The sequence below is a fragment of the Tiliqua scincoides genome, chromosome 2 (assembly GCF_035046505.1).
Source record: "Tiliqua scincoides isolate rTilSci1 chromosome 2, rTilSci1.hap2, whole genome shotgun sequence".
Classification (NCBI taxonomy): Eukaryota; Metazoa; Chordata; class Lepidosauria; order Squamata; family Scincidae; genus Tiliqua; species Tiliqua scincoides.
In genome coordinates, this window is record NC_089822.1 from 117,271,901 (window position 1) to 117,297,369 (window position 25,469).

Below are 25,469 nucleotides of genomic sequence, written 5' to 3' on the forward strand. Positions count from 1 at the left end.
TGCTGGCTTGCTGGGCACAATAAGGCCTCCACAATGTATACAGCCCAAGAGCCAGCTTCTGTGGGGCTCCTGCCTCTCCCCCATTCTGCTTGTGTGCTACCATTTAATGTGGGTGTACCAGAGGCTATGCTGCCTGGAGCTGCCTGCTTGGATTCTAAGAAGTGAGAGGCATGACACAGGAACACTTCTAGAGCTTTTAATGTGTTCTGATGCCCTCTTTTCCTGGCTGGTAGTATCCGTGCTTGTCTCTTCCTGTCAGGCTGGGGATGTGGATCCTCTTGTGTGCCAAGGTCAGGCAGCAAGCGTGATGTAGCGGGGGCCCATATTACCAAAGTAATCCCGCTCCCACTCACTCATTAGGGCAAAATGCAGTGGGCGGTGGCAGAAGTTGCACTCAGGGGAGGCTGCAGTCTGCAAAGGCAGCCCAACCTCCTGCCAGGCCTCCAGGAGCTTCTCTGGAGAAGAATAGAAAAAAGAATGATTGGAAGACTGAAAGAGAGAGGAATGGTTAATATGGCATTTTCGCTGCACTGTTTGCTTGCCAATCTTGTGTTGAATCTGCATCCATTGGCCTGCAGCATCTGTGTTTGGAACCATCTGGAAAAAGGTGGGCATGTGCCTGAAGTTGGCAGGTGGCATCATTTGGAGGCAAAGTAAAAGGCCCCATTTCAGTCTCAGACATGGTAAGAGCCACAAGCCTCAACTTAGTACTAAAACAAAATTCACCAGAAAACCACTGTTTTGAAGTCATTACTGAGGGCCAGTTGAATGTCTTGACTTCCAAGGAGCACAGAAAGAGATGCTGGGCACAGATGTGCTTCCTGAGAAATTGGCTTTCAATCCCTGCCCCCCCCCCAAAAAAAAACTGGTAATGCCCTCCCAGCACCATTCACTGTAACCAAATATTCTTATCAGAGAGAGCAGAAAATGTTATCATGAAGCCTGGCACTAGTGAAAGCTATTTTAGCACAATTGCTAAGAACCTGAGCAGGACTGGAACAATTTCCTGGTACCTGAAGGGGTACACCAGATGCATCCCCTTTTTACCTTGTGGTGCTCTAGTCCGTTGCTCTCCAACCTTTTTCATTCCTGTAAGTTGCTGTGACCCCACAACTGAGGCTTTGCAACCCCTTTGGAGTCCCAATCGCAGTGTTAAATAACACTGATTTAGACAGATTGCAGAATACAATTTTTCATGACACATAATTTGCTTTGCTTGAGTTTAATTCTTTTAATTGCAGAGTTCACTCAGGCCTGGTTATAGAATTTTAGTGGCGTCCACCCCTCAGGAGAACTCACTTGGAATCCTTTCTCTGAAAAGGTCTTCCTCAAAAAAAAAGTGAGGACCCCAAGCCGGTTGTGTGCATTTGTTTCAAGAGGCAGACTTAATTGTTTCTGAAGAACAGTTTAAATCCAAGAGATTGTGCTTCTGAGGACTTCTGTTCCACAAGAATAAACCTTTTGATGGAGACTTGCCTCCCTTCCTGTATACCTTTTCTAGAACTGCCTCCCACCCACACTCCACCCCATCCTTTTTTGGGGGCCCTGTAACAGGATACAAATCTGTATGGGCAGGAATCACGGGTGTACTAGGGTGTGTGCAAGGAAGCTACAGACATCCCTCTTATCTCCTTACTACTTCTCCTCACTTTGGGTAGGGCAGGTTAAACCCTTTTTCAGGTTAATTTAATCTAAATGTGATGTCTGTGATCTGTGCAGGGTGCTGCTGACTCACCCACAAAGTAGTCCATCATGTCTGGGGTGTGATGGGGTGAAGGGGCTAGGCGCAGCAGCTCCTCGCCCCGAGGCACAGTGGGGTAATTGATGGCTTGGACATAGATGTTATATTCCGACAGAAGCAGGTCACAAAGGCGGGTATTCAGGGCTGCATCTCCAACCTGAGACAGAGAGAACCACACAGTGCTGCTGAAAGGAAGAGACTAGACCTCCAGGTTCACTCTATCTCTCCTTTCAGTTGCTGCAAATGTTGCTTTCAGTTTCAGTTTTAAATGGAAGCAAGATAATGTTTAACTCTCCCTAAAATCAACAGGGTTTAAATGCTTCACTTTGGCTGGATTGAACTCCAGCACCAAGCTCCTGAACAGAATGGAACAGGAGCACCTTCTTCTCACCCTCAGAGAAAGCAAGGAGCCTTTTGAGCTATTCATACCCGTATGGGAATGATGTGGCTAGGACAGCTGACCACAGGCAGCCCTGCATCCATGAGCAGCTGGCGCATGTGCTTGACATTGCGCTGGTGTGCACGGCGAAGCACCTGCCCTTCAGCACTCTTCAGGATCCGTACTGACTCCAAGGCCCCAGCCAGGATCATCGGGGGCAGGGAGGTGGTGAAGATGAATCCCGCCGCATATGAGCGCACTGTGTCAATAAGGGAGGCGGTACTGGCCACATAGCCACCCACAGAGCCAAAAGCTTTCCCTGCCATGGGAATGGAGAAGAAAGCCAACATTATTCAGTGTTCTGTAGAAACATGCCGATGCCATTCTCCTCCCTCTAGTCAGAGTTATGTGTACTCTGTAGTAAAAGAAAATAAATTCAGCATCCAGGGAATTTCAAAAACAGTGTCTACCACTTGCATATATTCTGAAAATTGAGAACATTAATATGGCTTTTATTTTACATAATTTATTTTGCTTGTGATGGAGTCAGGCAAGAAGGTTTGCAGAGTGCTGCAACCCTGTCCCAGGTATTTTAAGTCTAATTATTCAGCCTGAGATTTCAAGCATAGCTTTGCAGTCTTGAGGGCTAGAAACTTGTTTATTTCTTGTTGTTGTTTTTTTAATGAAAGGAAGTTTTTAGGAAGTAAAGTTCTACACACCAGGACCAAATTGTGTGTGTGTGTGTGTGTTTTTTAACATTGCTTTGCTGCCTTTACGTTCACATAACCCCAGCATACATATGCCCTGCCTATAGGACTGGGAAAGATCCCTGTCTGTAAACTTTGTGTAGTTTCTGTCAGTCTCTGTAGATAATACAGAATTTAGATGGACCCCTGTCTGCCTCAGCACAAGGCATCTTCCTTTGTCCCCTCTCCTCAGGAGAGGGCTTCTCCAAACTCACCCAGGGTGCCAGAAACAATGTCTATTTTGCCCATCACTCCATCACGTTCCCCGACACCAGCACCGTGGGCTCCATAAAGTCCGACAGCATGAACTTCATCCACAAAGGTGATGGCACCATAGCGGTGGGCCACATCACATATTTCCTCCAGTGGGCAGATGGCACCTGTGGACATATGGGACAATGCATGAGGAATGCGGACCCTTTTCTGGGTATTAGCAGGATTGTAAGGGAGAGGTAAACTCTGCAGTGTTCTGGACTGATGATCAAGGATGACTTTGTGCACTTTGAGGCTAAAGGCAGATAAAAGAAAAAAACGTTCCTTCACTCACAGGCTACAATGGCTTGCTGTTGCTCAGCTAACCCACAGTCCACCCCATCCTGTGATCTCTTTGGGTTCGGCTGTAATGCAGCAGTAGAGTACATTCTCTGTATGTAGATAGTTCCCAATTCAATTCTCTGCCCTGCCACTGGAAAGCACCTCAGACAATGTGGCTGGAAAAAACCCTTTTCTGAATCCTTTAATGGTGGCCACCAGTTATGTGAGAAAATCTTGGGCTGGATGAATCAGTGATTTGCCTTCATATATTATATATTAGAGTGACCCACTGCACTTGCCACACACTCTCTAGCTGCTGTCAGAGTTCCTCTCCTGCTGATGAGTTGGCTTTTCTTACCTCTGCTTGCATCAAGCTCTCTAACCTTCCTTTGCCTGGTGGGTGTTCCAGGCAGACAGTAGAACACTCAGTTGACCCCAGGAAGGGACAGTGCTTTTGGTCTGCTGCTGCAGTCAAAGTGTTCATACTTACAAACACCATCTCTTGATGCATGGAATTGTATGAGGGATAAGAAGAGGGCATTGGGAGACACGTAGGTGGCAATTACCATCCATGGAGTGCACAGTCTCAAAGGCAACAATCTTCGGAGTACTTTGCCTGGCCTTGCTCAGAAGCTCCTCAAGGTGTTGGGGGTCATTGTGTCGGAAAACATGCTTCGGAACACCACTGTTTCGGATGCCCTGGATCATGGAAGCATGATTCCCTGCATCCGAATAGATCTCGCATCCTGCAGAAGAGAAAGGAAACTAGTTTCTGCTCTGTCATTAGCTGAGCTAGAAAGCTCTTTGCCTGGCTCTGGGGTCTCCAAGCCATGGCATTTTCCTGGACTGGTTACCTGGCAGCATGCGAGCCAGAGTGAAGAGGGTGGAGTCGTTGGCCACAAAACAAGAGGAGAAAAGCAGGGCAGCATCTTTTCCATGCAGGCTGGCCAGTTCTTGCTCCAGTTCCACGTGGAAACTGCTGGTGCCAGAAATGTTCCTGGTGCCCCCAGCCCCAGCTCCGTACAGCTTCAGAGTGTTCCTGGGGTAGAAACAGAGAATGAGATTCATATTATAGTATTAATTATAATTAGAGGTGGGAGAAAAAAAGAAAACAAAAACAAAATCTGCAAAAAAAAAAAAAGGAAGACAGTTTTATTCTGTTATTATTTAGTATTTAATAGGGGGTACATGGGTAATGACTGTGGCTGTATATGCTGGTACTACACCCACTTATATCACCTATCTAGTACACTTTGCAAAGATGAAGGGGTACTGCTACTTACTGGATGGCCTCCAGCACCTGAGGGTGACGACTCATTCCCAGGTAGTCATTACTGCACCAGACAGACACCTGTTGTGACCGAGTCTGGCTGCAAGAATAGTCCTCAGCAAAGGGGAAAGCATCAGCTCGGCGATTCACAGTTTTGAAGACCCGGTAGGTGTGATCCTGCTTTTTAGCCTGGATCTTTGTCTCAAAGAATTCATCGTAATCAAATGCAGAGCTCCCTGTTTAGGGAAGAAGATCAGGCTGGTTCACACAGGTAACATGCATCAACTTGATGACAACTGATGACTGAAAGCCATGTTGAAAAGCAGTGTGTGCTGTATGGGGATGGGCTAGTATGTGCGGTCTGAGGAACATGGGCAGGCACTGGCTGGTCATGGTGTGGGCAGCATAATATGTTTTTGTAGGTCAGGGCAAAGGGGTTGGATGGCCAAGGGGTGGAGTTTGGTAGTTTGGGCAAATGAGAGGTGGAGTCTGATTTGTTTGGCAGGCCAGAGGCAGACTCTAGTGGTTTTTGGTGAAACAGGGGTCAGAGGTTGGAAAAAGTTTGGGAACCAATGAAGGGGAAAAAGGTTTTTTTTCCCCTCCAGTTCAAAATACTTGGTTTATTCAAATACTTGAGGGAAAATACTTGCAGGTTGGCAACCTTGTCTCAGATCTAGAATCAGTCATGGCACATTCAAGTTCATGCAGTCATCAAATGATTTACACAAGTGCTTGCAGCTCTTGGGTTAGAATGCCAGTGTGACTCAGCTAGCTCCTTTCCCCTTGCTAACATTTGCCTTTTAAATGAGGGACAAACACTAAAAGGAGGACAATGAAGCACAACTCATTGAAATTAGAGGGGCACTAAATGGTGCATGGTAATGTTTCCATGGTAATTCTGTAATTCCATGGTAATTTAATGGTAATAACCATTACAAATTAAACAATGTTTTATGGATGTCTTCTAGTTTTTTACGAAAGGTGAAAGCCAGTACAGGGCTGGCTCCAGGTTGCAGAGCGTCCTTAGCAAACTACCTTCCATAGGTCCCTTCTTATTGGGCCCAGAAAGAGCTACTCTGCCTGCACCATACAAATACTATGACCACAGAGGTGGTGTCAGGAATCAGAAGTGGGGTCCTTCTGACTTCTGAGGGCCTCATGTGAACCCCTGACACCAGTCCTGCTGGTTGGCAACCTTCAGTCTCGAAAGACTATGGTATAAGCCTACAGCACCTGGTATTCGCAGGCAGTCTCCCATCCAAGTACTAACCAGGCCTGACCCTGCTTAGCTTCCGAGATCAGAGGACATTGGGTATGTGCAGGGTAACAGTTGCTGACACCAGTCCTAGATGAGCACAATGTGAGGAGTGACCTTTCCCAGAACTAGTCATTTCTGGAACTGGGCAACTGCACAGAACTCTTCACTACTGGCTTGGTATGTCTCACAATTATTTATAATGGCAGCCACCACATCATCAATTCCCACACTGAAGAAAATTAACATGCCACAAGAGATCTGCTAGAATGCCATGGGAAACACATCAATAATTTAGCAAAAAAAAAAAAGGCCAGCTGGTGCCTGGGTGGGCAGAGGTCTGGGGGAGGTGACAAACTGGTAGGGGTGTCTTGTAACCTGAGCCCACCTGCTCTAACCCTCTTCTTGTTCACTGAGAACAAGCGAGAAGAGGAGCAGGGTGGCAGTGGCAAGTGCCGCTTCCTCCAGAGCCACTGAGCAATTGCAGCAGTGCAGAAAGAGGAGGAAGCCAGGAACTGCTACAGCCCTGATCCTGCTTCCCTTCCAGGAAAGTGACTGAAACAGATGATTCTGTTGCTGCCACTGCCTCCTGGCCGCTTCTTCAAAACAGACTGGGTGGAAGAGTGTGAGGAGTGCACAAATGTGAAAGCTCCCTTCTTGTTAAAGTCAGAAAAAATGTAATGTATGCCCCACACTTACACCCAGCTCTTCCTCTGAGGAGCTCAGTTCATGGCATCCCCCCCCCAGCGCCATTTTATCCTCAAAAGAACCCTGAGAGAGAATGGTTGGCCCCACTGTTGCCCAGGAAGCTTCACAGTTAAGGAAAGATTTGAACATGGGTATCTCTGGTCCAAGTGTAATCCTCTCATCAAGGAGAGTTCAGAGAATGTGCACTTTGCCGCAAGGTCCTACCCACCTGGCATGTTGTCCCGGATGAAGTGTGACACCTCATCAGAGTCGAACAGCTTCCTTGTGAGGCTGGACTGTACCTCCCTAAGGAGAGAGTTTAGCATACCTGGAGAGAGAGGTATATAGGTCAGTGACAGGACAAAGGAAGGGAGTGTTCTCCTTTCCCAGTGCTGGCCCAGTGACACCAATCTCACTCTACCTGACTTGAAAGGCCGGATATCCTCCTGGACCTCAGGTCTTGCCTCTTGCACAAAAAGACTCTGCCCATTTTGACGTTCTGATTCAATAAAGGGGCACTGGGTGGTGCGGGGAATCACAGGCACCTTCTGCACATTAGAACCTGTGGGTAGAAGGAGAGAAAGTGCCCAGGTTCAATTATGCAGCCTGCCTCTTTAGACCTGACACCTTTCCTGATCTGGATACCAAATCCACCAAACAAGACACCGAGTCTTGTCTTCTAGATCCATTCCCTACCTCACCCAGCAAGTTGGTCAGTATTTGAACCAGGGCACTGTCCCAGAACTCAATTAAAATACTGAGATTCCCAACTCATCTTGGGCTGAGTCTTCACTAAAGTGATAAACCTGTGTCTGGGTTTTATAATTTCAGATGGCAGGTGAGTGTTCACACAATAGTGAACTTGGTATCAAAAATATTTCCTCCATATAGAAAACTAGCTGTCAGGGAGAAGTTTCCTAGCCTAGCTTAGACTTCGCTCTGACATGCTAGCTATGTGAGCCCAAATACGCAGTTGAGTGGTACAGACTTGACAGGTTTGTTTTCTCAAAGAGAAAGTCTACGCAGCCAAAAGAAAGAGGCAGAAGATTGCTAAGGACCTCTGTTGATTGGGCAAAGAGATACATTTCAAAGTGGCATTTTTCTTATATTGAACAGGGGGAGAGCAACTGGCCGTCTTCAGGGTAGCATAGCATTAGCACACATGCACACCCCCACTCCCCACAGTGGCTATTATTTGCTGATGTCTCCTTGTACTTCTTGATTGATATTGATATTGATGCCCTTTGGGACAGGGAATCATTATTTCATTCATCTGCTAAGTAAGTCACTCTGAGAACATTTTGCTGAAAAAGATGTTGATGTAGTATAGCCGTTGGGCAGTCCAATCCTATGCTTCCTGGTGCTTGCTGGAGCAGCAGTGCCAAAGTGGCTACTGCTGAATCCAGCAAGTGCAGGGAAGCCACTGGGAAGCCACCGGGAATGAAAGTTCCCTTGCCCCAGGAAAAGTCCCCAAGCCTCACAATGAGGCGCCTTAAATCTGTGCTGGCTATTTTGCCGACACGGAGTTCAGGATACGGCAGAGCAGAGCTCCGCTTGTCCCAACACCTCCTGTCCTGGTTCCTCCCCACCTGCCCCGCCATCGTTCCACCTTCCCCCCACTTCCCACCCTCCCAGAGGCTGCACCACTACCTGGCAGTTTCACTTATCCTTGACAGAGGCATGTCCTCCTCCTGCTGGCACTGGGTCATTCTCCTGACTGGCGCGGGCCCAGTGCCAGCGCTCCCTATTCTCCCAGTGCTGTAAATGTACTTTATGGCACACAGCGTTGATGCTAGGGCTCAGCACTGGTGCTGGGGGGTTCAGGATTGGGCCTTGAGCTGTTTTTTACTGCAAGCAGTAAAACTGCATTCAAAATGCATTCAAAAACTGCATTTTTCAAGGGTGCCGTGCGTATAAAAAAGACTTCCCTGAAATTAGGCAGAGCAGGCAAAGGTATAAGCCAGAGGGTGTCCAAACGTTTTGGCAGGAGGGCTATGTCATCTCTCAGACACTATGTTGGGGGCCAGGAAAAAAAGAATTAACCAACATTTAAAATTTAAATAAATTTACATAAATTTAAATACATGAATATATTAGAGATGAACTTGAATGAATGAATGAATGATGGTCTCATGTTATCTCAAGGCCTATAAAAGGCCTTACACAAAGCAAATCTGACCTTTCCTTTGTTGCCGCTGCTGCTTCACAGACATGAAACAACAAGCAGCAGAGAGAAAACTGGGTCTGCAGCTCACGCAAGAGATTGAACAGTTGTCCCTTGCACTTAGAACAGTTGCCTTGGGCCAGTGAGGGCTCCAGTAAGTCTCCAGTGGGCCAGAGGCTCATTGGAGACTGGGGGCACCCCATGAGCTGGATTGGGGGTCCCCAACGGCCGCAAATGGCCCCCAGGCTGGGGTTTGGGCACCCCTGCTCCAAGCTAGAACCTTTCTCCCAGACATGCTGGTTTTCTATTTATAGGGAGTCTTTTTTTTTTTTTTTATAATGTGGGAAATTATTTGAAAGTGGCTTCTCAAACTGTCTGTACTGTCTGACCCAGTACAGTCCATTCTACCATCTCAGCCAGGGCCAGCCCATCCACGAGGCCAACTGAAATAGTTGCCTTATAGAGCAGATTGGCAGGGGGCACCCCCTTTGTCCTTCCCTCAAGTGGGAGGAGTATAGGCTGGTACATCACCTGGTAAGGATGGAGGCAGTATTTGGCACACTGCCTCAGACGCTAGATCTTGGACTGTCCCGGCCTAAGCATGTTATCTCATTTTGTTGCCTCTGTAGACCCAGCTGTATGTCAGACAGCAATCCATAAATCCCATGGGATAAAGTGCCTTGGGTTGTACTATTTCAGACTGCTGCAGGGGAAGAGCATGTTTGAATATTGCTCCACACAAAAATCTTCCTGTGTGTGGAGAGCATTGGGGAGAAGTCTTCTAGAAGGATTCTAGCCTAGTTTTTCCTTACACAGAGAATTGAGTCAGGAGATATTCTGAGTTAGAGGAGCATTGAAACATGGCATTCCCCCGACGCTGTATCTGAAATAGTATAATCCCAGGAACACATCTATTCAACACATGCTCAAATGTAGATCAGTTCTTAGTCGTGAAATGTGAGGGGTAGCAATCATGTGCAGGGCTTCTGAGCGTGCAGAGTATCTTCCGCAAAAACAAGTGAAAAACTCCAGCCAGCTCTCAGCTCCTTCCAGGTCTCATAATAGGCCGTGATCTTAGCCTTCACAGCTCTTTTAAAAAATTTTCTTGTAGAACGAAACCAGCCACAAGCAGGCTTTGACTCCTAGCTTGCAATCCTTTCTGGCTCTAAGATGTGAAAAGTGAGTTGAGTTTGCACATTCATTTTTCCCAGGGGGCTTTGCCTGTCTGCCTGCGCATTCCAAATTTAACGATTGCACAAGATCGCCCCCGTGTGTTGAAAATGAGACGCTTCTCTGGATTTCAGTTTTGGGAACACTTCAGTGAACTGCAATGTGGGGTCGTGCGCAGGGTGACCAGATGTCATAACCGCAAAGGAGGACAAGGCACCCCAAAATGTAGGACATCCAATAAAAATGTAGGACATTATAAAAATCAAAGCTCAGAACACTAATGTATATGGATTTCATGCGGTCAATTTAAACACCATATTACTTATAGTTTTAAATTTAAATTATATTACATATGATTTATTAAATGCAGTAAGGCTATGCACTGCCTGCAGGGGTCTGCTCACAGGGAAAAGGAGGACATATAAGTTCTTTTCCAGGAGGCTAAAAAAGAGAACATGCCCTGGAAAAAGAGGATGTCTGGTGACCAGCCCCCAAGGCTGGCATGGTCATCACTGGGTGGGATTGGGGGGACACCTACACACATTTCTTATGTTCTGGGATGGACTTCATATTCAGAGCTCTTGATGCTCAGTTCCATCCACTGGCTCACCTGCATCACCAGAGGTCTCCTTTCCAAGCTGCAGGTCAGCCACAGAGCATGAGAAAGAGCGGGACACCATCACAGGGCAGCGCTGGGCACTGCTGACCAGCAGGGGACGTATTTTGCGCAGGACGCTGGTTGGCTCCCGGGTCAGGAAAGGACAGCACTGGAGAATTGAGGCCATGGTGGGGAGATTTGGTGCTACACCGAAAAGGAGAAAACAGAAAGAGGAGTGAAGGAAGCACTCTCCGTCTGGGAGAGGACAGCAGCACACCTGGCCAATGGTTCCTTCACAGCAAGGTGGGATCAGTAGGGTTTATACCCTCCACAGCACCAGAGTCCTACACATCTTGGTAGTCAAGGTGGAGTTGAACATATCAATAGCATATATATCATCAGGCTTTCTTATATTCTGCTTTAGCCTACTAGTTATTCTATTGTCTGTTCAGACTGCTAGCAGCTCTCCAGAAAAGGAATTCTTTCTCAGCCCACTTCCCGGAGATTCTTCACCTGGAGATACCAGGAACTGAATCTGTGGTCTGTACTAAAGCACAGGCCCTGCCATTGACTGTTGGCCTACATCTGAGGTCAGAGTTGCCATTTGGTGGGGCTCTGGCTCCCCTAAGCCCCATCACCTATCCCAAATTCACAATTGCAGTAGGGAGCCCTTGAGGACATGTATACAAACAAGGCACCTGTCCAAAAGGATACAGTATTATGGTTTGATAGGGTGTATGCAGGATCTTAAATTGCACAGATCAGCAAGCAAAATGTAAAGATTACTGTCATTTTCTTCCTTCTGTTGTTGTTTTTACCTCACCTCTTCCAGCCCTGCCTTCCTCCCCCCCCCCCCGTTGTTTACATTTAGACTGTATGTTCCTTGAGTGCAGGGACCTGGATTACCGGTATATTTTTGTCCATGTTGCTTTGTAAAGTGCCATGTATCCTAATGGCACTAAACTGTTATTGGCATTAGTATTAATACCACCACACCTGCTACTACATTACTACTAAATCACCTGTTGTTCTCACTGAATCTGCACCTTCTTTTTCAAGCACTTGGGATCAGCATCAACTCCCAGTGGAAAAAGCACTCTTTAATTAGCTCCCTACCTAGAACCCCCCAAGGCTGGCAAGATGTGTCATTTGAGAATAGTCTTTTCAAGCAATCACACATGCACACAAAAAATCAGCTGCTTGGCTGGCGCTTGTGGATACACACCCATGTATAACAGGAAAAACAAAAACATGTTTCTGATGTAATAGAAAAACCTTGGACAGAGGTTTAGCACAACATATATGTAATTCAGAAAAACATTTTTAATCTGAAAGATATAATTTAAAAAATTAAAGTAGAAATACAATCATTTGGTATGAATGATCTGACTGATCCTCTTTCTTTTCCTATGATCATAGGTGGAGTCCGCCATATGTACAGGTGGGAGAAACAGTGCTAATGAAGTAAAAACACATAACTCTTCTTTCTGCACTCTCATTTTTTGTAAAACAAAACAAAAGAACTGCAAAAAAAAACCCCATTTTATTTGATTTTTGTTTATTTAATGAGGAGGTGCATGGGCAATTACTGTGGCTGCATCTGCTGACACCATTTCATCTATATCACCTACCTAGTACACTTTTAAAGCAAATATAATCTACAAGTATAAACTTTGAGTATAAACTCAAAGTATAAATGAGTATAAACTTTATATAGTATAAAGTATAAAGTTATAGAGTATAAACTTTGAGTATAAACTTTATACGAGTATAAACTTTCGTATAAATTATACTAGTATTATCTCGTATAATTACAGTATAAACTTTGAATAAAAACACTTAATACTGCTTTCTGCACTTCTAACTTTTGGAAAACACTGAAATCCATGAAAAAATAAAACCATTTTCTCCCACCTCTGACCATGGAGCAGTTCCACATTACACAGCAAATACAATTGCAGAGGACGTTGGAGAGTCCACATACAGTTATGGATGTCATATATGAATGCACATGCATATGACAGGGGCCAAACTCCACATTATGTTAAAAATGTAGTTTGGCCCTGCCTGCCTGCTTGCTTTTTCTCAATAAAATAGCAGCAGTGGAGGGGAGCTTGATAAGGATTAGGACTGCTATGGAGGAAGGGGTATTGTTCCCCCAGTCTGAGTCAGCCCCCCCAATGCTAGTTCCTCCAGGAGGAAAGCTCCCTAGCTGAGTTTATGTCCTGAGTTTTCTATTTGTTTTTTTTTAAAGACATTATTGTGTTTTGAACTGAGTTTTTTTAATTGAGAACTGAGTTTTTATTTATATGTTTTTTTTTACACATTATTGTTTTGAACTGAGTTTTTGAACTGAGTTTTTTTTTAAAAGACATTATTGTGTTTTGAACTGAGTTTTAAATGTTGATTCTATGAAATCTCCCTTACTTCAGAATATGATTTGTTAGCTTTTGATTCCATATTCTAAAAATATATATTTTTTAATCTGGAGATAACTGATTCTGTTAATACATGAACTTTCCCATCATGAAGCACAAAATGCATTGAGAATAGCACAAAATGCATTGAGATCATTATCTATCTTTATTGAAATATCCCTGCATCTTTAGAAGTCTTTCTATTTGCAAACTAATGGTGATGCTACTGAAGGATGCCAACAACCAGGTGATGCTATGATGCAGAGTACAGACAGACAAATCTGATCTATGGGGCTAAATCCTCTAGGATATCCTCCTGCATATGCCTCATTGAAATGAATGGAGCTCTGCATGACTAGGAAGAAGGAAGCCCCATTGAAATCAATAGGACTTAAGTGTCTGTTGGATCAGAGCAAAGGCTAATCAGCCCAGTGTTCTGTTTTCCCACAATGACTAAGCTGCTCACAGCCCTCTCCCACCATTGCCCCCAGAAACTGCTACTCTGAATTACCTCTGATGGCTCAACAAAACTATTACTGCTAATAACTATTGGTAGGCTGATCACCCCGTGAATTTGCCTCATCCTCTTCTAAAGCCATCTAAAGCCAGCGTCCATTCTCATATTATAGCACTTCTCAGAAGCTGTGTTTATGATTGGACTGGAAAGATCCCATCATAGCTCAGGGAAGAGGAAGGTCACTGCAGCAAGGCTGAGGGAAGCTAAAGGTGTAATTACAGTCTTACATCCTGCTTCTATGCAAATTTGCTCCAAAGGAAAGCCCACTGAAAGCAACCAATGGAGCTCCTCATTCATTGAAAGTCAGCTTTCCTGAATGACCACCCATTCCATCAGGTGATCGTCTATCAGTGGCTACTAGTCATGGCTGTGATATGCTGTGTTTGAGTTCTGAAGTGACACTGGCAGTGTGCCAAGGAGAAGACTGGTCTTTGTCTTCCAGTTATAAGCTTCCCAGAGGAATCTGATTGGTCATTGAGGGAAACAGGATGCTTTGGCCAGATACAGCAGTTTCTGATCAGGGCATTTAACTAGATTGGCTCCTCCTTCTTAAACAAAAAATACTGTCATCCTTTGAAGACTGAGGGCCCAATCCTATCCAACTTTCCAGCACTGGTGCAACCGCAATAAGAACATAAGAACAGCCCCACTGGATCAGGCCATAGGCCCATCTAGTCCAGCTTCCTGTATCTCACAGCGGCCCACCAAATGCCCCAGGGAGCACACCAGATAAAAAGAGACCTCATCCTGGTGCCCTCCCTTGCATCTGGCATTCTGACATAGCCCATTTCTAAAATCAGGAGGTTGCACATACACATCATGGCTTGTACCCCGTAATGGATTTTTCCTCTAGAAACTTGTCCAATTCCCTTTTAAAGGTGTCTAGGCTAGACGCCAGCACCACATCCTGCGGCAAGGAGTTCCACAGACCGACCACACGCTGAGTAAAGAAATATTTTCTTTTGTCTGTCCTAACCTGCCCAACACTCAATTTTAGTGGATGTCCTCTGGTTCTGGTATTATGTGAGAGTGTAAAAAGCATCTCCCTATCCACTCTGTCCATCCCCTGCATAATTTTGTATGTCTCAATCATGTCCCCCCTCAGGTGTCTCTTTTCTAGGCTGAAGAGGCCCAGACGCCATAGCCTTTCCTCATAAGGAAGGTGCCCCAGCCCCGTAATCATCTTAGTCGCTCTTTTTTGCACCTTTTCCATTTCCACTATGTCTTTTTTGAGATGCGGCGACCAGAACTGGACACAATACTCCAGGTGTGGCCTTACCATCAATTTATACAACGGCATTATAATATTAGCCGTTTTGTTCTCAATACCCTTCCTAATGATCCCAAGCATAGAATTGGCCTTCTTCACTGCTGCAGCACATTGGGTTGACACTTTCATCGACCTGTCCACCACCACCCCAAGATCTCTCTCCTGATCTGTCACAGACAGCTCAGAACCCATCAGCCTATATCTAAAGTTTTGATTTTTTGCCCCAATGTGCATGACTTTACACTTACTGACATTACTTACTTACTTACTTGTCATACTTACTGACAATGCAGCCCCGAGGTAAGAGAACAAATGTTCCCATACCTTGAGGAGGCCTCTGGGACTGCATCCCCAACACATGATACAGTGCATACCCCATAGGCATAGCAGCACCAGCACTGGAAAATTGGATAGGATTGGGTCCTAACCCATTTATTTCAGCATAGTTCATGAAACCTTCTGTTGAAATAAAGGGGCTAAAGATTCCTTGTTGCTTTGGTTGCTAGAGAATAACTCAGCTGCTACTCCTCTGAAAGTGCCTTGTCCTTTAAGAACACAATGAGTTGCAATCTTGGGATAAGAAGTAGGTAGATCAGCTGCTATAGAGGATAGGTTTCCTGTCCCCTTTGCTAATCGCATTGAAGAGGGAATTTTCAGCAGCTGCAGACTCTCTTTCCCCTGAGGCATGACAAGCACCCATTCAGACAGGTGGGTATCCTGAAGAGCAGGTATGGCTTAAGAGGCATTTTTCTGCTTCAAAGAAAAATGTCTCTCAAACTCCCAAGGGGTTAAAAGGAAAAAAAATAAAACCCACAGGGAAAGAGTGAGAAGATGGCATCATGCAACTGGGACTAAGGAAATTAGGGGTTGAACCCCGAAGACAGTGTGTAACTCCATCCTGTGTCAAACACAGCCACTCCTAAAAATGTCCCGGGGAGAATGCAGGTGAACAACAAAACAGCTTGGTGAGACTGTCAGGTAGAGTGACCACCATTTTTTTTCTGACAGGAACTCTGTGCCTTTAACAGTGGCACAACAGACAGGAGTTCAGCAGCTTTAGCTTTCTTTGGCATTAAGAACCTATTATTATTATGTCCTACTTTTTCCATGCCAAAGCAAATGCCCAAGCTGCAGGGCCTAGGAGAGGAGGGTAAAGGGGGTAATTTGTACATGGGGCCCAGAGTCAAAAAGGGGGCCCAGAAGCCTAAGGAGGGGGCCCAGAAATTTCCTGGGATCTGACATTTTCCTATCTACTCAGACATTTCCCGCACTGGATACTGGCGACACTACCACACATGTGTGGCTGTCGCTACTGGCAAGCTATATATGTTGGGCTGAGGAATGCACACATGACACTCCTTAACACAATGTCAGATGTGGGAGGAAACTGGACTGCTACAGTAGCTCTTTGGCTTGTGGATCTGCCTACCATCAAGGAGTATATAGGAGCTCAGTGACACAGCTGCAAGACTACAGCTGCTGCAGGAGCAAGTTTTGGTCCACACAGGACACTTTCCATTCTTGTGTAAGCCTAGATATGATGATGCTAATTTTCTGCATTATTTTCTATATTTAAAAGATTTTAGAGAGACTGAGGAGTTTTCTGTATTACTGTATCTAGCTGTTGATGCCACATGGGTTGGTAGACCTGGGCTCCTAAGACTTCTGGTTATCTCTATCCTCCCCCCATCCTGTTTCACCGCTCTTTGCCCCCATTCTGCTTGCCTGTCACCATGTTCCCCCCGCTGTTTCACCCCTTTGCAAAGGGGCCCAAAAGAAACTTTGTACCCCTGATAAAATTCCTCTACAAGGCCCTGCCAAGCTGGCGTACTAAATTCCACAATAAATGTACAATCATTTAAGAACATGCACACACACATATATGCAGTAGAGCTACTGAATTTCTGCATCACATTTAAAAAGCAGGGGGAAAACAAAGGGTGACAAACACGGCTAGAATTGCCAATCGGCTAAAAAAAAACAACACTAAAAAACCCCAGGCCCAGCCTGTGCCTGTTTGCTTATTTATTATAAATGTCAAACTCCACTTTTCCATTAAAATGCTCAAAGTGGCTTCAGAGAAATAGCATTAGAGAACAATTAAAAGTGATAAAATGGTTATTAGAAATGTGTTATTATAAGACAAGAGCAAGACCTTAGCAAGAACAAACTGAAACACTCAGTACATTGCCCAACAAGTGGAGAGATGAAAAGTCCAGCAGAGCAAAGTCCTCTTTAAAAAGAAAAAAAAGTTTAACAAGAGAGAGCAGATTGTGAGGGGCAAGGCAGGTTTCCCAAGCAAGAGAATTTTGAAGTTGGGACATAGCTACTGAGCAAGCCCTGTACCAGCCAAGTATAATTTAGATATTGTCAGGGGCATGAAAAAAAAGGCTTCTGTGGAAGATTGTAACAAATGAACAGGCTCATATCAGAGAATGTGATCTTTAAGGTTTCCTGTTCTCAAGCCATACAGTGCTTGAAAGGTCAAAGCCAGCACTTAGAATTGGGATGGGGAAAAGAACTGGCAGCCAACTAAGGTCCCAATCCTATCCAATTTTCTAGCACCAGTGCAGTTGCAATGCAGCCCCAAGCTAAGGGAACAAATGTTCCCATACTGCTGTGACTACTGCCCCACCTCGATGCAGTGCATGCCCCATTGGCACAGTTGCACCAGCACTGGAAAACTGGATAGGATTGGGCACTGAGTTGTTGAAACAAGGGAGTTGCAAGGCCTTTACAGCCAGCTATAGCCAGTAATTTGGCTGCAGCAGTTTGGATTCAATCCTATGCTTTGCAGATGTTTGATATATACATATCAGCAGGCAGCTGTGCTTTTCATGGCAAGGAGCTGAACACGATTACTTTACCCTTGAATTACTACAGTTCAAAGGCCTGATTCAAAAATTGGTAATCCTAGAGCTAGTTTTTGATGCCTAAGAGTGGACAAACCAAATAGCATTGCCTCCTCCACTAATAAGCACAGAGCTCTCACCTAGCTTCCCATTAATTTAATTGAGATTTTTAAAGACTTAAGAGATTTCTCTGTCATCTCATTTGGCCTCATGGTAGGGTGGCTCTGTGTTAGTAAATACACACACAAAGAGAGGAGCTGCTCACAGAAGCTCCTCTCCCCCTTGACAATGACTTTTTGATAAGCATTAGGGATTATCACCTCACCTGATTTAAGAAACTCTAATCAATCATATGGCTATTAATCAATTATGCAGATTTTATTAAATTTCACACAGGTAGAAACAACCTGAAGAAAAAAGCATACTGCACAGTCACTGTTTTTTGATGAAGCACATGTGGTCTCAGCTAGGACCATCTTGAAAGAGTTCTTCCCTACTATGCATTTTTTAAAAGAATGCCTTTTTAAAAGTTTTTTTAAAAATTAGGACACTTTAAAATAAATTACTCTCTAGCTAGTGACTGTGTTGCAGTCCTAGTATATAGTAAAGTCTATGCAAAATTGTTTTGAGGGATGACATTGGAGGGCAATCTGCATCCTAGTGTTGTTCAGGGAACAAAACTTGTTGGAGATGGCTGGCTGTACTGTATTTTAGTGGCCAGAGCCTTCCAATCTACCCTAACTGTACAAATAGGTGATACCAAGGGACATGTGCCCTACAAACAAGTAGCTTGCACCTCCTTTGCTTAACCATATCCTGAAAATTAAAATAAGGCTGTAGTTCTTAATATACAGTATTTAATTGAAAATTAACTGTATCAAAATCAATAAGATTTCAGCGAAGATAATTTTTACCACTGGAGTGTAAATGTGAAATATATTATGTAGGACAGTGTTTCTCAAACTGTGAGTTGGGACCCACTAGGTGGGTCATGAGCCAATTTCAGGTGGGTCCCCATTCATTTCAATATTTTATTTTTGATATATTAAGACTTGATGCTCCCATGGTATGCGACTGCATTTGGGGAAATGATACAGACTTTTCTTTGAACAAGCTACAATGTATATTCTTTTAACAGTGATAGTCAATAGGACTTACTCCTGGGTAAGTGCGGGTAGGATTGCAGCCTAGGATTGTTAGAAATTTTCCTGCTTGATGAAGTCACTTCTGATCATGACATCACTTCCGCTGGGTCCTGACAGATTCTTATTCTAAAAAGTGGGTCCCAGCACTAAATATGTGAGAACCACTGATGTAGGACAAAGCTCAACCCCCCCCTACTGCATTTTGTTCCTTTTGTCTGCTCCCTCCCTTTTTGTGCCACCATGTGTGAGAGAAAGAGAGAACATCAAAAACATCTTTCTTTTCTTGAGTGTGCTGTGGATTGCTGTGACTGGGTCATTGATTTATGGACAAGGTTTTGTCAGGAGTTGGCACAAAAAGAATTTTAATGCTTTTAATGGAAGTGAATGGGCAATTCATCTGCAGGGACTGTTACCCTGCACATACTCGATTTCATCTGATCTCGGAAGTTTGACCCTGCTTAGTACTTGGATGGGAGACTGCCTGGGAATACCAGGTGCTGTAGGCTTATACCATAGTCCGAGACTGAAGGTTCCCAACCATGGAACTTGACACAAGTGTTCGGAGGGGAAATGGTGTGTGCTGAAACTGCAGCTTGCCCTTGGAAAGGGCAGAGAATGCCAAGGTTTCTACCTAGCTGGGGTGTGCTTCCTGGGGGGGGGGGGGGTCTCTGCCTGCAGTAGGAACCCCAGTTTGCTTCTGCTTATATTTGTAAATGAAACTGATATTACAAAGCCCCCACAAGTTGTCTCCAAAGCTCTCATATCCAAAGCAAAATGAAGTGGGGGCACTGCCTCTGCAATGTCTCACTGTAGAAGTGAGGGAGGTACATCCATGCTTGTATGGGACGGTGATTATGAGATGCATTAAGTGCTTGTGAGCCCCAAAATCAGAGTGAGTTGCATTCATTCTGCATTGGTTCATCTGGAATACAAGGATGTTGAATTGCTTCTGTAACATGAGTCAGATTAAACACAGGAGAGATGCCGCCTCTGTCATGAAGGGAGTGAAATATGTTGGGAGCTGATAAGCTCAGAGGCAATCATCTGACTGTTGTGACACACCCTCACTTAGCAGCGGGAAGGCCTGGATCTTGGCATTTAAGGCCTGCATGTGGAAGATTAGACTGCATTCCTGGAAAGTATGGAGATAGGACAGCCCATCCTCTTCTCGAGTCCTCCTTGATGAGAAGTCGGATTGAAGATTGCACCCATAAAGGGAAGATTTTTCCCAGGTTCTGGTGCCACCTCTAATTAAAGAAGCCACTTTAATTAATCAAAACCAAAACCAAAAATCTAGATAACGGAAACACTATCTTCTCTTATATAATTTTTCTTTGAGCTAAACATGTCAACTCAAAATCCTCCAGCCTCCATATATCATGTGGACTCAGTGACACTATAAAGAACTACAGTACCCAAAATACAAGGCTAGTATAGCTCTCCACTCAGCATGGAACATCTGATCAGGCAAATCATGTGATGCAGGTTTTGCTGGGCTGCACCATTTTGGACAATAGGTGTGGGAACAAAATGTTTGAATGTCTTCCTAAAAGCCTCCCTGCAAGCAGAAAAGGAGCATGTTAGTAGTGTGTTAGGGCTTTTCTTTTGGAGGGGAAGAACTAGAGTGGCCAGCTTTTCAGTCAGTCACAACAACATTGTCTTTCACAACAATGTGTAGAAGTCAGTCAATTATAATGCATCACTTAATAACAGGGATATGTTCTCCAATCCCTGTTGTTATGGGATTAAGTTGTTAAGCGAACATTCAACCCAATCTAGTGCCTTTGCTGTGTAAACAGACATTCTGTGCCAGATACTAGCTGTTTGCACAGGCTACTGGAGATAGATTGCCTCTTCTCTGCATTAACAGCCTCTTTGTTGTGTAAACAGACATCTGCTGCAGGCTATGGGAAACCTGACTGCCTCATTCAGAGCCTCTTTGTTGTGCTTTGACCACCTTCATATATGCAGTCCATCATTATACTATTGGCAACCTTCAGTCTGGAAAGACTATGGTATCGCGCTCTGAAAGGTGGTTCTGGCACAGCGTCTAGTGTGGCTGAAAAGGCCAATCCGGGAGTGACAATCCCTTCCACACCGGGAGCAAGTGCAGTCTGTCCCTGGTCCATCATTAAGTGGATGGCTATTAAGTGACACCTGCCTGTATTTAGTTTCATGCTGTGGAAGACTTCAGCTGCTGATTTCTGCATTCTAGACTTATTAAAGGAAAGGTATCAGGTGTCAGCCATGACAGACACTGGCCAAGAATCAATGCCCATGAGAGAGTCTCTTCTCTCCCCCCCCCCCCCAGTCTGGACCTGAACAGGCCTGAGGAAGGGAGGCAGAAGGGCAAAACCCCCAGAGCCCAGGCTTCCAGGAGGACTGGAAAACTATAGGACATGACAAAACTATATAGAACAAATTTATTACAAAATGAATGTGGGTACATCAATCTCAATCTATCCAGGGCTGTGTTTCCACTATAGCTTGCTTCAGTGTATTCTGGAGACTATAGTTTGTTAAGGGCAGCTCTGACAGCTTTTAGATTCTTTTACAGCCCCCCCCCCCCAACTGGGGGAATAGAAGTGCATTGGAAGTGAATTAAAGCTGTAGTGGAAATGCAACCCAGGTCTTCTCTATAAGCCATAATACCAACAAGTACTAGTACAATTCAAACATGGGAAAGTGAAAGCTATACCTTCAGACCAGAATTACTAGTCCCCAGCAGTAGGTCATCATATAAGTTCACATAATTCTCAGTTCACATAATTCTCAGGCCCCAATAGTCAGCGCATCCCTTCTAGTTTAGTGTATTCTACGTCTGGAACACATGGCCTTGAATCAAGCCTATGTGTGTTATATTGTTTGAAGGTTAGTATGGAATACAAATCTAACACTGGAGTACAGGTTAGTATGGAATACAAATATAACACTGGAGCACAACAGAGAAGAGCGAGAGAGATTTTAAAAAGGCCAGACAAGTTTATTTCACCAAAGCTTTGTTTTCAAATGGAACATCAGACTGTCTCTGAACACCTGTAGGATTTCAACCAACCACTGTTACAGCAGCGTTAACAGCTGCCTGGTGTTCAGACATTAGTAAGTAATAATTCTTATTTTCACTTTACTGGTTGATCACTGCAAATCCATCTTCAGTTACAGGTATGAGGGGAGGTTGGGCTGCATTTTATGTCAGTTGGCAAGTCTACTCTCTTGTGCTATTTGTTTGCATATGTAAATATTATTCATAGTGGATAGGACAGACTTTAAATTTTTATGTCCATTGAAACCAATGACATTCTTACTTTTGAATTGAAGACCTGAAAATATGTTTAAAAGGCATTGGTTTAAATGTACATTGGCATTGGTTTTTACTCCGCCTTCCCGTCAAAAAAACCTCCAAGATGGCCAACTATAACAAACTATAATTTTAAAATTACAAGACAGTATGCCATACAAACAACCATGAAATCATATAACAGTGGCACACAAAACACAGTACAAATAAAACAAACTAGCCAACATTTTCCCCAACTATGCTTTGAAATAGCCAAGTTTTCACTGCCAGAAAGTGAACCATGGTGGAGTAAGGGAGGTCATTCCCCAGCCAAGGCACCACAACCAAAAAGACTCCCACCTGTACATTCTCTGCACCTCAAGATGGTGGGGCAACATAGAGGAAGCCTCAGATGATGGCTATTTAGGTATGGTCCCTAAGGTATCCTAGACCCAGACGATCAGATCAGAACTGATCATTTGGAACTAGGCCTGGAAACAAGTTCATGAAGTTGAAATTGGAGTATGTTTCGAGCTATATGCTTAAAAACTCATTGAGTACCGTATGGGAAATTTGTTAATAGAAAGAGACAGAGAAGCTTCATAACAGAAGTGGGTTGGAAGAAGGATGCAGGATGCATTTGTTTATACATCACACCCACATGCACCAAAGGGAGTGACATTAGCCTCACGACCTGAACAGGTGAAACCACGGGTTGTTTTATGCTCACAAGTTGCTTTGAGGCTAAGGGCTAAACTAGTCATTACACAGCAGACATATGCAACAATTTCCTGACATATTTGTTTTAATGAAAAGCAGCAACAAGAGGTTGTGTCCCTAAGTGGAACCATAAGGGGGACCCCTCAGAATTGCTTCTCTCAATTAATTTTCCACTTATGAGGATTTTCTGTTCTGGACTGCAGAGTCTTGTGGCTGCTTTTGTTTCACACCTCTGGTGTGTCTTGGCTAGTTTGTTCCTCAGGGGAGTAGATGCAGTAAAAAATTAAATTGAAAAAAGTATACATTGAAAAAATTATACAGGTTGAGTATACCTTATCTGGACTTCTTGGGATAGGAAGGTATCTGAATTTTGGAATAATTGCACAAATATAACAAAAAATGCTTTGTCCTGCTCTCTTCACTGTTATCCATAGGGGTGTCTGATGGCTCATTTAACATTTTTCAACCATGTCTGTACAGGTACATACCACAGAGCAGAGATTAGAAACAGCCTATACCTGCACTGTACATGGGAATGAGCACAAGACCTTCTAGTGCCCTCACTACAGAAAGTTTGGGGGGGGGGGGAAGCTTTGGACAAAAATGTCTGGATTTTGGAATAGTCCAGACTTCAGATTTCTGGATAAGGCAGTATCTACCTGTATTGATATGTTGAAATTGTTCATTGAAATACATTGATCAGTTATTTGAATCTCTATTTCAGTCCCTGGTCAGCAATTAGTTTTTCAGGAGAGTGCTTTTCAGAGGGTGTCTCAGCGCACGCATGCATTTGCAGACCTACTGGAATGGCCAAGTTTTGAGCCCTCCCCCTTTCTTTCTTTCTTTCTTTCTTTCTTTCTTTCTTTCTTTCTTTCTTTCTTTCTTTCTTTCTTTCTATAATATTTATTTAAAAGATTTCTATCCTGCTGTTTCTATCTATCTATTTCTATCTATTTTTAAACACCTCCAGAAACAGCCTAGAATAAGATTTTTTTTTTAAAGAAAGAGATCAAAACAGAATAAAATTGCCAAAATAGAAAGGGCTTTAACAGCAGTTTGGCAGTAGCAATTGGCAAATTTAAGTCTTTTACTCCTTCCCTTGAAAAGGCATCTCCTTCTGAATCCTCAAAAACAGCCCACTTTCCAAGAAGTGGGAGCAGACCAAGCTGGTCTTCCACTAGGCTGCTGGCAGCGTCAAGCCTAACACTGTACACTACAGGCAACAAGCACTCCCACCCACCACACCCCTCCTTCAACTCTGGATTGGTAACAGAGTGGGGGGACAAGATCCCACCTCTGGGGAACGGAGGTTGCTGAGGTAAGGATCTATGTTGCATATAGAAAGTCCCGAGTTCAATCCTTGGCATCTCCAGGTAAGGCTTGAAAGACAGAGACTCTGCCTGAAGAGTAACTGCCAGTTAATGTAGACCGGTGGTTCTTAAATGTTTTAGCAGTGGGACCCACTTTTTAGAACTACAATCTGTCAGGACCCACCGAAAGTGATATCTTTAACCTGGAAAGAATGTCATGGCCAGAAGTGACATCGTCAAGCAGGAAAAATTTTTAAAACTCTCATATAACAAAATCAAATTAATTACTTTAATTAATAAAGTAAATTAAACGTTTACAATAAGTCTACGTTTAAAAATTTATTTAAAATAAAGAAGAACCCTCCTAACCCTCCCAAGCAGTTGTTCATCTGTTAAAAAAATTCCCCAAATGCTGCAATCCTATCCACATGTACCCAGGAATAAGACCCATTGACTATCATTGTTAAAAGCATATACATAGTACCCTGTTAAAAGTACAGATTGTGTTGTTAAAATCAGCTGTTAAGATCAGCAAGAAATGAATACCATGAAATGAATGTGGACCCACCTGAAGCTGACTCATGACCCACCTAGTGGGTCCCAACCTAAAGTATGAGAAATGCTGGTGAACTGAACAAGAATACTGAACAAGATGGACCAATGATCTGAACATAGCGTCCTATTTTTGAAGGCCTTATTTGAGCCAAAGAGCTTCCAGTTGCTGATCTTTAGTATAAGTGACTGGGTGGAGTATAAAGGGAAAGAAATTAACCTCTCAAGGGAGACAAAGTGAGTTACAAACAGATGACTAGTATTCCCCAGCTAAACATTTTATCTGCTTGATGTCCATTAAGAGGTAGAAAGAAAATAAGGACCCAACAGTAGCCCAAAGCTCCCCCTTCACAGCTCAACCCTCTCCAAATTCAGCCCCTTCTTCCTACCTGTTGACCTGCACTGAAGTCGAACAACTTCTGAACGATAGAGCTTTCTTGGACTTTCTAGGAACCAACTTGAACCTATCCCCACCCACCAGCTGAAAGCATTGATAAGGCAAGTTGGAGGCGCGCGCGCACACACACACACACACACACACACACCAACCAGAGTCATGTCGTACTTTCAGAACTGATGTTCTAATCTAGGGCAGAGGTCTCCAAACTTTTTGGCCAGAGGGCCGCATCAAATATCTGGCGTGGTGTGGAGGGCTGGAAAAAAAATTTAAATATAAAATTTAAATGAATAAATTAGAGATGGAACTTAGATGAGTGAATACATGAATGAATGGGCTCATTCATTCAACCTCTCTGGCCCTCAGAACACCCTCCAGACACAATCAGAGCACAGTTCTGGTCACGTTTAGTTGAGTGGGCCACAGGCTTTCAGGGGCCAAAAGCTTGGCCGCAGGCCGGAAAGAGGC

General features: G+C 44.1%; 1 protein-coding gene across 1 annotated transcript; it reads right to left on the minus strand.

The window, feature by feature from the left end:
• Positions 1-182: 182 nt before the first annotated feature.
• On the minus strand, positions 183-25,046 carry ALAS2 (5'-aminolevulinate synthase 2). The gene is made up of 11 exons (XM_066616455.1): positions 24,994-25,046; positions 10,557-10,748; positions 7,034-7,174; positions 6,842-6,940; positions 4,684-4,906; positions 4,255-4,439; positions 3,967-4,146; positions 3,082-3,246; positions 2,171-2,439; positions 1,736-1,898; positions 183-455 (listed from the first exon to the last, which is right to left on the minus strand). The coding sequence occupies exons 2-11, from the start codon at positions 10,729-10,731 to the stop codon at positions 292-294; spliced, it is 1,764 nt and encodes a 587-aa protein (XP_066472552.1). The 5' UTR covers positions 10,732-10,748; positions 24,994-25,046; the 3' UTR covers positions 183-291.
• Positions 25,047-25,469: the final 423 nt, after the last annotated feature.